Genomic DNA, 15,315 nt, shown 5'->3' with positions numbered 1-15,315 from the left:
GAGTGATTCCCGACAGGCCCGTGCGAAACAGGCACGATCCGGACTTTCACGGATGCCGATCGATGCACGTGCTGGGCGCATATAGTTTTCCTTTCTAATACGTCGGTTAACATTAGAGTTTACGATCCCGGAATTCGACTTCTCTCGTGGGATGTCGGTTGATCGCAGAAAGGATATAGCAACGTTTCTCTGTCTCTTTTTCCTCATCTTCGGAAATGAATTGTATGATGGATATGTTATGCCATCAGAAAGCTGCAAACAGATGAAATAATCGAAAGGTTGATAATAATTATACGTGTATACATATATACTAAATATAACATCATATTTGTTCTAATACTTCTAATAAACTTCATTATTAATTAAATTTATTATTTAGTGATGCAAATGTTTTTATTTTTTTCTATTATCGAAACAAATATATATTTACGTATTATATTATTGACGAATAAATATTATAGATAAATGTTCTCTCATTATTTTGAGGAATATTTTCACTACCAAAACGTAAGATCGTATCGTGAAGACTTGATCCAGTTATCTGTATTAAGAAACATAATTAGCGGATTCTTTTCTATGTAAATTTGCTTTCTTTCTTAAATCTTAAGCGCATTATAAATCACCTACTCACATACTCTTTATCCAGATCTAGTTCGGTTTTACTGTTACTTCCAAAATATCTAAGAAAGTGTCTAATTATATCAAAACGGTATAATTAAATTAAATGAGAGTCGTCTCTCTACTCGAAAACAATAAAAATCTATTTTGCTTTATTCATTATAATTTTGAAGAAACTAACAAGAATTTGATAAGTTATAAAAAAATTAATCAATACGTTTTATTATTTTTATACAATACTAATAATAACTTTAATACTAATTACTTTCTATTATAAAAAGATCTTAGAAAGTAATAACGGAAGCGTAATGATTCTTAATTTTCTGCTTCACCTATTGATATCCAGCGATCGTATAACATAATATGTAATAAGCTACATAGCAACTTGATAAAGATTAAAAGACATAAAAAGAAACATAGCTAAAACTAGTTTTGGTTGTGTGAAAACTAGCTCAGTTCTATTATATTTTTCGGCACTCTAACTTTCCGTGAAACACCTCGTACCTCGATTTATCGATCTAACTACGAACACGATTTGGTAATGTTGCTGATCGATCGTAACCAATCTCGGAATTATTTACGGTTCGCTTGTTTATGTAGAATGCGATTATATTTGCTGATAACTTTTACTTTCGCGAACGTAGAGAACGCTGTCGTTGCATGCTAATTCGCGCGCAGCAAACTCGCGAAACATAGTATGTAACTCGGTGCCGTTTGTAGATGGATCGTGCATATATCTATACATATATGTAAAATAAATATATATATATACAAGACAAAAATATATAATATATCTACAAGAAGAAAAATAATATTCCCTTACTAACCGCCGTGAGTAAACGACAATTTATGCCATTTACATTTCACATTTTATTGTTCGTTTCCGTCAAGTATTATTCCTGTCATCTTTTAACCTCTTCGGTACGAACGTCGACTATAGTCGACAGCCACCGAACAGTGTTGTCAGAAATGGCATTCTTACAGCACGCGGTAGTACGTGGTGGTACGTGGTGAGGATAAAACGGAGATAACTTCATGACGATCGCGCGACATAGACTGTTGGAGTGTCGCGCGATCGTCGCGAAACCATCCCCACCACATACTACCGCAGTACCGCGTGCTGTAAGTGCTGTAACTTTAGGTACTGGGCCTACGGCCGAGCGTCGGCTATCAAGGAGTACTACGCGGCGGATGTGCGCCGTACCGAAGAGGTTAATCGGGCCTTAAGGGGGGAGCCTGCTTTAGAACGTTGAAAATAAGGTATAATTTTACGAATTTTTTTGGAGAAACTATACAGCGGATCATTATAAAACTTTGATGCATTTATTAGTACATGTTTAAAGATAAAAAAATGATTTTTTTATTTGAATATATCGCCTGTAGAGGTCGTCCTGGAGGCATCTTAGTGCAGCTGGCATTGTAAATTGGTGAGCATTCTCCTGCCTCCAAATTTCATCCAAACTGAAAAATTGAAATATTTTCTCGTTATTTATGAATGCCCATCGTCGATGAACCTTTAATATTCATACAAACATTAAGTTAAACAATTATTTTTGCATGAAAAAGTTCAAAAACTTTGCCTAAAAATCGTACTTTTGTGTTCTAAGCTCCACCATTTTGGCACTTTTCAACTTTTTTCTTCTCTCTTTGGTTCGTCGACGATGGGAATTCATAAATAACGAGAACATATTTCAATTTTTCAGTTTAGACGAAATTTGGAGGCAGGAGAATGCTCACCAATTTGCAATGCCGGCGACGCGGCTGCACTAAGATTTCTCCAGGACGACCTCTACAAGCGATATATTCAAATAAAGAAATAATTTTTTTATCTTTAAACATGTACTAATAAATGCATAAAAGTTTTATAATGATCCGCTGTATAGTTTCTCCAAAAACAATTCGTAAAATATACCTTATTTTCAGCGTTCTAAAGCAGGCTCCCCCCTTAAGGATTTGTTTCTGTAAGTTTATGATGATGCACCATACGTGCAACCTGTAGTTTCGTCGATAATAAAGAAACGATTGTATTACAATAATTAGTAAAATGCTCGTGAGAAAACACTCGTGGGAAATCTACTCGGATAGTCCTATATCACGAAATTATTTTCTTACGAAAGCGTACTTTTTGTGAATTTAAGTACACCAAGTTTGATCGCAATATAAAATAGAAGCGTAAAACACGTACGTTACGTACCATTAACAAGTACACGTAACACTACTAAAAGTAATAAAATTTATTCGCATTGTTCGCATAGAATCTCCTACCCACAGTTATGCTACCGTAAAACCACCGTAAGTGAATACTGCGATCATTTTTCGCGCTTGTCGAGTGACGGTGGTAATGCCGGACTTGTAAGCAATTCTCGAATGCGACGACAGGTATCGAACAACATGCGAAGTTGCGGTTGTCTCAGTTTCTCGCAATAACGCCTTGCGAACGGCCGTACTTGAATATCAATCAATTGGCGGACATTTCCCTTTCTACGAGAGCCGAGAGCCGGGTAAACGTTTGGCCTTATATTGGTTACCATGCGGGTGTTGGTCGCCTCCTGTCGATGAACGGCTTTACGACTTGACGATTCTCAAAAATACATTCTCAGTCGCCATGAGCTAGCCATCGACATTCCATTCGTCGTTACATCATATTGTTATATGTTGCACAAAAAGCAACGCGTTCCTCCATAGCGATTCTTAATATCTCACTTCTCATGCAAGAAGCTCATTAACGTCGTTTCACGTTATACATATCTGGGGGTTTTTATTGTTTATACGAGATGCACGCAGTTTTTTATGCGCGAAATATATATATAAAATATAAAAATATATTTTTGTCCAGAGAGAAAAAGTTTCATGGAATCATAATTTTGATGCATAACTTCTCATTGCTGGCTTTAGTATTCTGCGATACAAAAAGTTACGTGTCCTAGTGTTACTTGGCGATTCCTCTTGGCGATCATGAGCTTGACCGTAACAAGACGCGTTTCCTATCCATACCCTGCCCTGTAAATCGCCGCCGTAAAACATTTATGGGAAACGTGATCGGCTTACTTCGGTCTGGTGTATGATCTTGTGATTTGTCCCATAAGAAGTGCACGAACTATTTTCCTTAGAAAGCGCGTCCTGGAGAAATTTCGACTGTGACCGCGCGAATTTGTGTTATTTCCAAGTGGGCAAACACATTCAGGCGCGGTTTTAATTGCGCGAATTTGTAGTACACGGTTCTTCGAGCCAGCTGCAGCCAGGTGAAAATATCGAACGATAAAGATTTAGAACATTGCGATCGTAGTTTATCGACGTAGTTCTGAATTGCTCCAATTTATCGAGCGCCTGTATTAGAAAGAGATATCGAATAGACGTGCGAATATTGTGAGTTTATAGTGATATCAGGGATTGTATTTTGCGCGCCTCGCGTCAGACAGGCCACTTAAATCAATAAAGCAGCTTCTCCTCTTGTTATCGCGATTTTGAAATTGCTAGTTCGGCGATCCGCGAGCTCGGTACCGCAGTCGCGATTGTCGACAATTTACATTATGATAAATCGCAGCGCTGATCTACTACTGTTTACACAAGATGTTTATTGGCCGGCTTTATAATAATGGTATTTAACCGTCCCGGCAGATATCATGGACCGATTAAGATGAAAAACGGGCGTGATAGCGAGAGAGATGAAGGGGGAAAAATGGATAAAGTTTCACATTAATCTATCTCCGAAATGAATCTGATTTATTCGGTCGATGCGCGATAATCACCTATAAACAATACTCAAAGCAAATTTCAGTTTGCGAAGAAATGCGGGCAAGGCCATATTATTAACGGAATGCAGCCAAGTTTACAGCAGAGATACACTCATTAGCGATATTGTGTAATTTGCTATAACCACCGGCCCCGCGCGCGACTGCGAGTAGCTTCGAGAGGCAATGCATGCATAAACTCAGCTATGCATCGTATTTTATCACGAAGCAGAATGTTAATTGGACACTTTCCTTGGCGAAAATCTCTTTTAACCGCGTCGGTCAAGACTGATTGCTCTCGTTAATTAAACGGAACTACTGTTAATCATGAATGGACGGTTGAAAACAAAAGTGATTAGCCAGCAGTTTTATTAGCATTTATTTATGATTTCCGCATCATTATGTCATATTATCGTAAAATATATATTTTGTTATATCCTATACTAAATATATACTATGTATATTCATATATGTATTTTAAATTAGTAGAAAAATATTTTATAGTTTTGCAGAGAAAATTCTGTCTTAGCATCCTATCTTTCAATATGAAGTTTTGATCGTATATTAATTAAATACGAAAACAACAAGTCAACAAATTTAAAAGATAGTATCAATAACGAAATGCAAACAAATAGTAAGAAAGAAGCACGAAAAAAACAAGATTCGTTATTGCCGTTTTAAAATAAAAATCGTTTATTCTATCATTCATGTTAAATAAATGAACATGCTTATTTTTTCTTTTGACGAACACAAAAATACAATAGATATCAGATATTATTATATTAGATTAAAATTAGTAAAATTAAATTCTTTAAACGTAGTATGAATTGAATGATGTTTTGTTCGTTACGATTGACAATAGATGTGCGTACATCATGTGGTCGATCGTGTTTTAGGCACTTGTACTTTCTCGCAGCAGGACTTGTTTCGCTAGCAAAGTGTAATACGCAAAGGAGACTGCAAGTAATTGTGGCAAATTGTTCGTTCTAGCCTTCACCCACTTTCTCTTTCATAGACCGAGTAAGTTAATAATCGGATCTGGATGTGTCGAGCCAGACAAGTATACATAGGCAGTATTCCGTCATAAAATGAAGAGTACCATTATCTACAATATATTAAATAACCTATAATATATTAAAAGAGAAGCGTTGAATCCTATAAGCAGTTATTTCTTAAAATAGATATTTCGCGATATTTATTTGTTATAGCAACTTAATTTACAGCACTTAATACAATAATAATTAATAATAATATTGTTTTATTTTTAAGGTTTTAGTCATAAAACGAATGGAAAGCTAAAAATTTATCAAATTGATTAATATCGTGAATTGAAACGTAAAGGAATAACACGTTTTAGCTCCTTAAGTGCTTATCTCTAATCGGTAAAATTTTTTTGTTTCAGATCTTGGTAGCAGAATGCAGCCGATTCTCAACCGGATTGTAAGTGTAATATATTGGAGAGTGATAAATGGGAGAAAATGTAAGGTAATGGATATTTTGTAGCATGTAAATCAGTGCGATTTATTTTATTTTGAAGTAAACGCTTTTTTATATAGATGTATACATTTCTCTTGCTCTCTCTCAAGTCATGAAGTGAGAAATGATGAAGAACAAAATGACAATATTCAATTTATATTCAATTTTTTAATCTTCTTTCTTTTTTTAAATGAAAAATACTTACTTAGTATAAAATTGCAACTGTTTTAATATTCCATTTTTATACCATTGTTTTATTTAACAAAGTCAACTGTTCGTCGCGGATACGTATAATTATACATTGTCAAATCGTGTCGTCAAATAACACTTAAAAATCGCGAAATAATCGTAACAGAATTGGCATTATATTAAATTCGCAAATAATTGCTTGCGTTAGTCAATTGTGTAACTGCAGCGATATTTAGTTTTCCAATTACTTAAATTCATAGGATGCAATTAAAACTATAAGATTGATGAAGATTGTAGGTTTAAGCTTATTAAATTTAATACAAAAATATTACAAAGATAATTATCATCATAATATAGTGAAGTAAAGTTGAGAATTTTATGAATTTTATTAATTATTTTGTTTGCGTTGATATATTTTGCAATTATATCGATTCAGTTATCAATTTTTATATAATTTTATATTCGTACATTACGTGTTGATTATTCTTATATGGAAGAAATACAATTTCAAGATCATCGTGATTATATTTTATTCGCATACATATAATAGATTTCACGAGTTTCGCTTTTTCATACATTCTTCCGTTATATTTCGCGGAGATATATGACCTACAAACCTATTGCAACTTTGCAAAAATTTTGCGGAGCAATCTCCTCAAAATATCAAGACAGTAAACTTCGTTATTACGAGGTAGAAGAGTTTCATATCTTTGACAACTTTTATACTCGCGCATAAATTGAAGAATTTCTATTTCTTTTCACGTTTTGCGAATGAAGTGAGTGCAATGAAGTAAATTACAATAAAGTACAGTGTCGAAACTTTATCATTCTATCTTAAATAACTAATTTTTATATAAATAAATAAAGAATTTATTAATTTAAAAAAAGACGCACTCTCTGTACCAGTATATTAAACATTGTTAAAGAAGTATTGCGTCGTAAGTGGTTTTGTGTAATGAAGTGCAATCAACAAGAAATGTTCGATTTAACGTGGGAGATACGAAAGCCGATTTAATGCTACATGATGTTCCCGATGCAAGACGAAACCATCAATAAATTGCGGAATTGCAGAAGAAGAATTGCAGTGAACTCCGAGGGATCATATTAGTGAGTGCATTTATTAACTTAGCGCTTATAGTGTAAAATACCAGAGTAGTTTCATAGTTATATGTATACGTAGTTTCTTTGAAAATCGCACTGATTTAAACTTAAAGTTCAGTTTGTGAAGAAAGCTTAGAGAACATCATTATATCGACATTTATGATAATATAAACTACCTCCTAAAGTCTTGTCTGTAAATGTACTGCGAACCGAATTTTTGAAAAATATCGTGGAGAATTTATCGTATAAAAATGTTACAAAACTCGTATTGCATATAGAAAATTGTACGAATTGTAATTGGAGATATGTTTTTAATATATTATGTTGTTGGAAAATTCATGCGAATTTTTTTAGCACAATTCAAATCGTATTAAGAATTAATTAATAAAGTTTTGCTTTGAATTGTACTAAAAGAATCAGCACAGACTTTCCATTAATATATCTTTATTAATAATATAGCTTTTTCATTTAACATTAAATAACATAAGAGATTATAATAAATAGCACGTGTTCCAATTATGATGTATTCTAAAAAGGACGTGTATTTGTCTATATAAGCATATAATAAAATATTCGGAACATCGCTTAATGGTCAGGAACATGAGTTTAGTTTGAATTTACAACAGCCAATTCAGCTTGTAGGTACTTAATTGGCGGAGAAAGTCTCGTCAAATAGCGTGCGCTATAATTAAACGGTTAATCGCGGTAGTGCATTTCTGTGAGATATGGTTTGTCTCCTGAGACTATTGCAAATAACCATAATGACGCTGTGCATGGTACGATGAAGAAATACATACGCGTTCTTTTTTCGTATTGGATGTTATGTATCAAGTCTGCTTCCCGCTCTGTGGAATCTAACTTGGGACAAGAGAATACGAGATAATCCGAGAATAATTATAATGATTACAATAAAAATCTTAAACTGATTATTAGAAGAAAATTACTTTAACAAAGGAGACTTTTATTAGAATTTTATCTTAATATTCTAAAGAATATCATTAAAATATTAACTTATTACTTTGATTACTTTTTTATCTATTTATTTATCTATTTACTTTAATCTTTATGTGATGGTTTATTGATACTTATGTATTATTATTGTAATGCCAAGTTATTTTTTAATTTATTCGCAATCGCATTTTATTATAATGCTGCGATATATTACATGCATATGTGACATATATTTAAAGCGGAATTGATCATTAACACAATGGCCGTATCAATATTTTATTGAAGAAGCTTGTAAGGGAGATCACGCGATGAGAGGTACATGTAACGTACTTTCGAACATGTTTTGCATTAATTTCAATCGTACATCATTTGCAAATAACAAGAATGACATGTAACTTATTATCATATTCTGCGTAGGAGTATTTTATCATTAATGTTTCTGACAAACGTAAGTTCATCTTTGATGAACGTAACAATAATTGTTTTAAAAGTCACACTGAGCTCTAATTAAACATTTTTAGAAAACAATAGCTAGAAGAAATATGAATATGAATACATTAATCAATATTTATTTGCATATGGTAGCACCATTTCAATAACATTCGACTAACATAATGCGTAATTTTTCTAATATTCGCATATTTTTACCTGATATGTTTTATTTAATTATTATACTGCATTATTATATTGCATACGTTGACGCGATAAAGCATCCTAGTAAATTTGTTGATGAAATGATCTTGCTCGCGCAATTTTTCTCCACGATGGAAAGCGGATGATGTCTTTGCGAAAGAACGTAGTTACCTTACACATATTTGGGTCATATGCATAACAACGCACATTTCCGTGATGTAACCGTGTGCGGACCTGCAGGGTGTCGAATGCGATTTACGGTGAAATATGAGGACTTGCTTCATCGCCGAAATTACACGTGTCGAACAGTGTCAGATAGATCAATCATCGAGTCGTACGTTTAGGACTTTTATCTGATCCATCATCACAGCTAAATTGGGTCGAGATGAAGCGAAAAAGCGCAGAAACATTTTTTTCTGTATTATATGCGGAATAAATGAGGAAAAGTTTGCGGACGAAAAGGAGATTGAAGTTTCGTTCCTGACGTCATAATCCAATCATAATCCAATATGCTGCAGTGCGTTGAAGGAGCAATCTTAAATTGAAGATACGTCTAATCGCGCATTTTTCTTGTCAGAACTAGTCGCGAGAGCTGTTGAACGGGAAATGCAAGACGAGTATACGATATTCTGACAGCACAGATTACTTATATTTCTGATGATGAGATTTCACGGACGGTTTTTGGCAAAAATATTAGCTCGTCTCGCGAGGATTAGTTTCTCGATAAACGCAATATTATCACGCCATAAACTTTCTCGTATAATTCACCCGCGCGCAGAAAAGCCACGAGTTCTTAGGTAACGACGTAAATCAGGCTACTTAATTTGCTCTTCGAACATTTGCGTTTCTTGCGTCCGGCTCTTGTCAACTTATCAAAAAATCGCCTGGCGCGAACGTCTATAATAATCGTCTCACTTTCACCGAACAAGAATACGGCAGCGCGGCTCAAATTTTGACGAATGTGCGTCGTTTGCACGCTTTCTTGGCCCGATGCACTTTTTCTTCGTATGGACATGTATTGAAATCTTTGGAGTTTCGCCAATGAATGTGCGCTCAGTCGATCGCGAACACGTACCGATCATAATTTCTCAAGCGAGCATAGAAAAAAGAGAAACATAGTACACACCCAAAGGAATATCATTTATATATTGTACTTGTAATATATAGTATATTCACAGTGAGAATTCAGTAATTATGTTATTGACAAATAAGTTCAAATGTATTGCATTTTAAAAATCTTTAAATCCAAATTTTCCTGTTCACGTTTATAAATAGACGCTCTTCCTTGTTTAACTTATATTTCGTTGCTTAAAAAGGGATAGCTGAACACGACATTCACCGGAGCACAGGATGTGCGGATTACACGCGTTTTGGTATAACGTAACGATGTCAGCTTACTTACTATTATATTTCATAACAGCACGCGCTATTGCACACGTTATAAATGTGATATGCTTTTCTATATATCGACTTTCTATAATAGGATTTCAGACCATTATTGCCATTTAATCTCCCCGCCGTTAATGCACAATTTCAAGTCCGAGGGAGATTTTATAGTCATTGATTGACCGAGCCAAATCAGTGAAAGGAACTTTTATTCTGGATTAAATTATTACGAATGGCGCGCCGTTTGAACTGAAATATCCCAGATAATCAGTGCGGAAATGGGAGCAACCGTAAAATGGAAACTTAATTTCAATTATAGAAAATATGACGTTAGTTGCTGGTCTTATCTTTACAACCACCTTGCACATAATCCACGTTATATGAATGCGACTTGGGAATGCAGATGCGTTATGTTTTTGGTTTTGTCCTTTTGCGAACGGAAGTGAACCGTATATTTGTAATAGCTGTATGATATTTGCAGCTGCGGGCTGCGTAATAATTGGTGCACTGCATTTTGAATTTATGGCGTCCGGAGGAAAGTTTAGTGAGAAAAAGTTACGTCAATGTAACTTTTACACCAGAATGGTGAACTCAGTAATGTAAAATATAATCTGCAGAAAAAAAATTTTGGTCTCAGTTATTAATTCCTTAGTTTCTAGATTGAAAAGGTATCTTATTTATTTTTGAAATAAACATTCTTGAATTAATTAATTTTTTAAATTAATTAATATATTTGATACGAAATATACGAATTTTTATGTGTTTTTTGTACTTTTGCATTCTTATATATTTTTATAGTGTTGAGTTTATATGACAAAACCATGTTCTCTTATTGACTTCTTATTTCTCTTTAAAACGCCTTAGGTCACTAGGATACCAAGTTGCAGCATTTCTTGTTTTATTGATTCCGACAAATAATTGTTCTTTGAGCGAGATCCGAGTTCTATAGAGCGTAATGAGCGAGGTTATCGGGCTGGTCGTTCTCGCGCGAAACAGATTAGTTCGCGACGTGAGAATCGCGGCATAATTCCGTGACGAAGCATTTCAGATACCCAATTTGGTAAGGTTTGTGCGATTGCCGAGACGTTTATTGCTGCGCTTATTATTACGTGGTTCAATTACAAAACGGAAATGCCACTAGTCGAACAACTGCTGATCAGTGTGAACGGCTATGGACATTTGTTCTAGTCGCGTAAAATCTATTCTCATTTATCATCGTTTTTCTCTATATAACATTGCGTTATTTACATTTCTAACATTTTTAATGATAGTATTATTTTTCTAAAAATACAATCTATGTAATTACACTGTTGTATGTACTTAATAGCATATGTGATGAGAATTCTACTTTTCAATTCTGTTGCAAAAAACCAACAATTTGAAGGTGGTTTGCATATTTATTTGATAAACTTTACATTATCACGCAAAATGTAAGGACGGATATAAATAAAAATATAATACATTAGGAATCAAATAACAATATGAAATATAATATAATACTTAATGAAATATTCGTAGAATCATAAAATTAATTTTATTTAGAATTATCCTAATAAGCGTGAAGAAATTTATCTAATATGCGCTTATTGTGCAGCTTGTCTATCAATGACATAATTTAACTCATCTTTTTGCCGCGTGCCGTACAGAGAAAGTTTTGCGATTCGTTGAATCTTTAATCTTAGATTTATTGGAAAATTGTACGATTTGTCGCAGTGATGTAATCGATAATACGCTTGCACGAGAACGCCTTGCGTACTTGAACGTGATGCGCTGCTTTGCACACGGGGTAATATCGTCCAGGCGCGCCGCGTATTCATGCGTGAAAGAGTACGCAGTATCCAGACGAAACTTAATAATTTATCGCGCGTGACTTATATAATTATCCGAGCCCCACGCTTTCACGCGTAAACTCTCGAAACGAAATCCCCGGTAATATTCGCAAAGTAGGAAATTATAACTTTCCTAGCGACGCGTAATCAACGATTAAAGATAATTGCGTAGGAGCTTGGCGCGTTTCGCCATTTCGTCGTTTCGCCGTGAAGGAAGAGATTTGCGCTCGTTACTTTATTCGCGCGAACGAATAACGTTTCGATTTATCCAGGCACTTGGAGGTAATTCCATTTTCTTCTGGCTTCTGACGTTGCCCGATCGAACGCGTTTAGGAAACGTTGCGGTCTTTACCTTGCACCTTGATGAAAGCCGCCGATCGTCAGCCAATGATAGCACGAGTTGATCGTTAACGTCCAATTTTCCGCTCGGTCGTAATTTAGCAGTTTACAGAAGCGTATGTGCGCAGGCTGATGAAGAAGGAACGCTCGATCTCTCTGACGGATATTGCCAATTGCGCGGCCAACCTCGGCCTTCGAGTGCCCGTTCGTTATCAGCCGTAGTCGCTCGCCTTAGTCGTCACCTCCTGTCATGACTTCCATAAACTCTGAAAGCGGACAAAACACATTAGTAGCATAATTAAGGGACGCCTCGTGCTTTTCCCGCGAGTTATGGAACTTGGTAAACCACTCCGGGCAAGAGACTTATTCAATGTTTGATCGAACGTTCCCATTAATTAATGTCAGTTATGTTAAGCTGCGCTAATGTTAACGTGCGCGAAACGAATTTACTTGGCTCGCAGCTTTGTAACTTGAGCGGAGTTTTAAATGGACCGCTTGGCTTTCGATGCGTGTCACATATTATCTTATCTTACAAATTGCAGCTATTAGCTACATCCTGCAGAATTTCTAAGTTAACAGGTTGTTTTAAATATTTCGAATTCTTGATATGGGTGATGATCCTTTGTGACATTTCGACAAGTGGTAAACCGTTCAAGTGTGCATAATAATAATAAATTTTAGTTAAACTTTTGAAAAATAACTTGTTATATTCATTTCATATTATCCACTTTTCGAAATTAGAAACTTAAAAAGTTTAATTTTTTGTATCTTTCGTTGAATGATTTACGTAAATCATACAGATTAGGTTTACTTATCGAGAAAAAATAATTTTAATCGTGAAATGATAAAAATCTTGAGAGCTTAATAAAAAGTAATACCGTCAAAATCAAGCGTCCCTGAGCCATCAGCGTCAATCTCTTCAATCATAAGATCAAGTTCTTCCGGCGATAGCTTGTCATCGAGTTCGTGGAGAATATCGCGAAACACAGCGGTAGTTATATAGCCGTTTCCCTCTTTGTCGTACAATCGGAATGCCTCACGTAATTCTTGTTGCATCGCTTCAGAATCCTCTTCTACCAAGAATCTAGCAGCTAGCGTGCAAAACTCCTCGAACTCGAGTTCACCAGAACCTAGTCGTATAAAACATGCATAAGAAAGTCAATCGTAGAGAACGTATAAAGTCTTCGTGAGATTGAACTTTACTCACCGTCCTCATCTACTTCGCTGATGATTTCCTGCAGCGTGCTTTCGCTAAGCTCGTGACCCAACATGGTCAATATAGTACCCACCATGTTAGTACCGATGCTGCCCTTCTTTTCATGATCGAAAGCGTCGAAGGCTTTCTTCAGCACTGTTTAAGAAAACTAGGTATCGTTTATCGTCGGATAGCTAGATATTGTTTTGAACATTTCTATGAGAATAAATTGCACGAAGATATACTCACGAGCTATCTGGTCCTTATTTAGGTCATCCTGAAATTACGAGAGATGTAATTACTATCTGTATTTACTTGAAGCATTAAGTAAATAACTAGAAATAACATTTTAATAAAAATGAAGATATTTAATAAAAATATTCATATATACATTAATGTAAAATGAATTTTCCTTTTAATTTTAATTTTATATTAAAATATAAAATTAATTTTCATATTTTGTTCTCTCGCTAATTAAATTAAGTTATTATAATTTTCAAGAGACCATTGCGGGTAGATAGATTTTCCTCGCGTTTATGTGAATTATTAAGACTTGCCATTGCATCTGTAAACTATACGCGCGTTCTCCGTGGTTCGTTGGCGTCCGCGGTTTATCCGGGTATGCATCAGATTCTGGCCGTGGACTTCTGTTTTAAGTGGCCATAACGATGTTCTTCTGGCACGTGATTGACCAGATAATATCTACATCCCAAGTCTAGCGGTTTTCAAATCCATCGAGGACGCTCCCCCCACTTCATTCGCATAAACGCGCTTCGATTGTGCGGAAAACTCGCGGCGACGCAAATTAATTCGGAAATTCGGAAATCAGCCATGCCTTCATTGGTCATACGTTCGATTTATCGGCGCTCGTTCCAAAAGCTCTGACGTACCTACGTCAGCGGGATTAATGCGGGCGCATTGCACACGATCCGTCTTGATACATGTAATTAACTGTGATGCGAAGCGTGTAACGTACTAAATGTCGGCTGCATCTCAATCATATCAAAGCTCTTTTATTCATTAGTGTCGTGATAAAATCGTCTCGCATCTACTGAGACCGGGCCGCCGCAAAAATATTTTATGATTATTAGAGCCTGCGCCATCATAACGCCGAGACCTCACAAGCAGCTCATTGTGGAATTTTGCAATATTACGGAACGCGGCAAAATTTACGAGCGACACGACGTGTCGGCCGGATACAACAATAGACAGAATTGGCTCGTCGCCGAAATAAATCCATAGATGAGGCTGACCCAAGACGGGGTCTATGCAGTAATCGTGAACGTCTTATTCTTAGCTACCTAATTATAAGCTCATAAAGCCCGGTGGCTGCTATTATATTTAGATGATTTTATCGTTCATTCGGGAATACTGCCGTTTGCGATCGCGTGTATTGTCAAACTCCTTGCATGTATCTCTGTTACTCTTTCGACGAAAGTTCACAATAGATTACGCGTCTGTTATAAAATCGAGCGCGTAATGCCGCAGTTGATGCGCACAAAGCATGTATTGCTGTTATTACCAAACGCATACATTCGCGAGCATATATTCTCAGCATGTAATCTCTTGCTCTGATTATAGCTACAATTATAAATTCTCTATAATATTGTGAATTACAAAGAATCAGAAAAACTGCGCATTTTTCTCTATTTATAGAAAGCAAAATGTAAAAAAAGAACAATTGTTCCCATATTATACAAGCTATTTCTATATCAATCAACTTAAACAAGAAATTTAATATTAAATTGTCTCCAATAGATATTAAACTATTTTATTAATTTTCAATGTATGTAACATTAATATTTAATTATAATTAATAAATATTTAAATAAAATTTATTTTAAACACTGTACTTAAGGAAAAGAAT

At 35.2% G+C, this 15,315-nt stretch overlaps 1 protein-coding gene across 2 annotated transcripts; it reads right to left on the bottom strand.

The window, feature by feature from the left end:
• Positions 1-211: 211 nt before the first annotated feature.
• On the bottom strand, positions 212-14,102 carry LOC105278693 (troponin C-like). 2 transcript variants are annotated; one of them, XR_002193220.2, is made up of 6 exons: positions 14,006-14,102; positions 13,698-13,725; positions 13,461-13,604; positions 13,132-13,383; positions 12,267-12,519; positions 212-252 (listed from the first exon to the last, which is right to left on the bottom strand). XR_002193220.2 is itself a non-coding variant. In XM_011337957.3 (5 exons), the coding sequence occupies exons 1-5, from the start codon at positions 14,006-14,008 to the stop codon at positions 12,485-12,487; spliced, it is 462 nt and encodes a 153-aa protein (XP_011336259.1). In that variant the 5' UTR covers positions 14,009-14,102; the 3' UTR covers positions 9,820-12,484. The 2 variants fall into 2 exon arrangements, 1 of the variants encoding a protein (XP_011336259.1); XM_011337957.3 differs by lacking the exon at positions 212-252 and having other exon boundaries at positions 9,820-12,519.
• Between the last annotated feature and the right edge of the window lie 1,213 nt (positions 14,103-15,315).

This window comes from Ooceraea biroi, chromosome 4 (assembly GCF_003672135.1).
Source record: "Ooceraea biroi isolate clonal line C1 chromosome 4, Obir_v5.4, whole genome shotgun sequence".
Taxonomy (NCBI): domain Eukaryota; kingdom Metazoa; phylum Arthropoda; class Insecta; order Hymenoptera; family Formicidae; genus Ooceraea; species Ooceraea biroi.
This window is presented reverse-complemented; position numbering and strand designations above follow the sequence as displayed.

Bases quoted from the DNA above. Each gene is read 5' to 3' on its own strand.
- LOC105278693 (XM_011337957.3), bottom strand. The intron at 13,384-13,460 runs GTGAGTAAAGTT...TTATACGACTAG, and splicing joins CAGCGAAGTAGATGAGGACG to GTTCTGGTGAACTCGAGTTC. The intron at 12,520-13,131 runs GTATTACTTTTT...GTCCGCTTTCAG, and splicing joins AGGGACGCTTGATTTTGACG to AGTTTATGGAAGTCATGACA.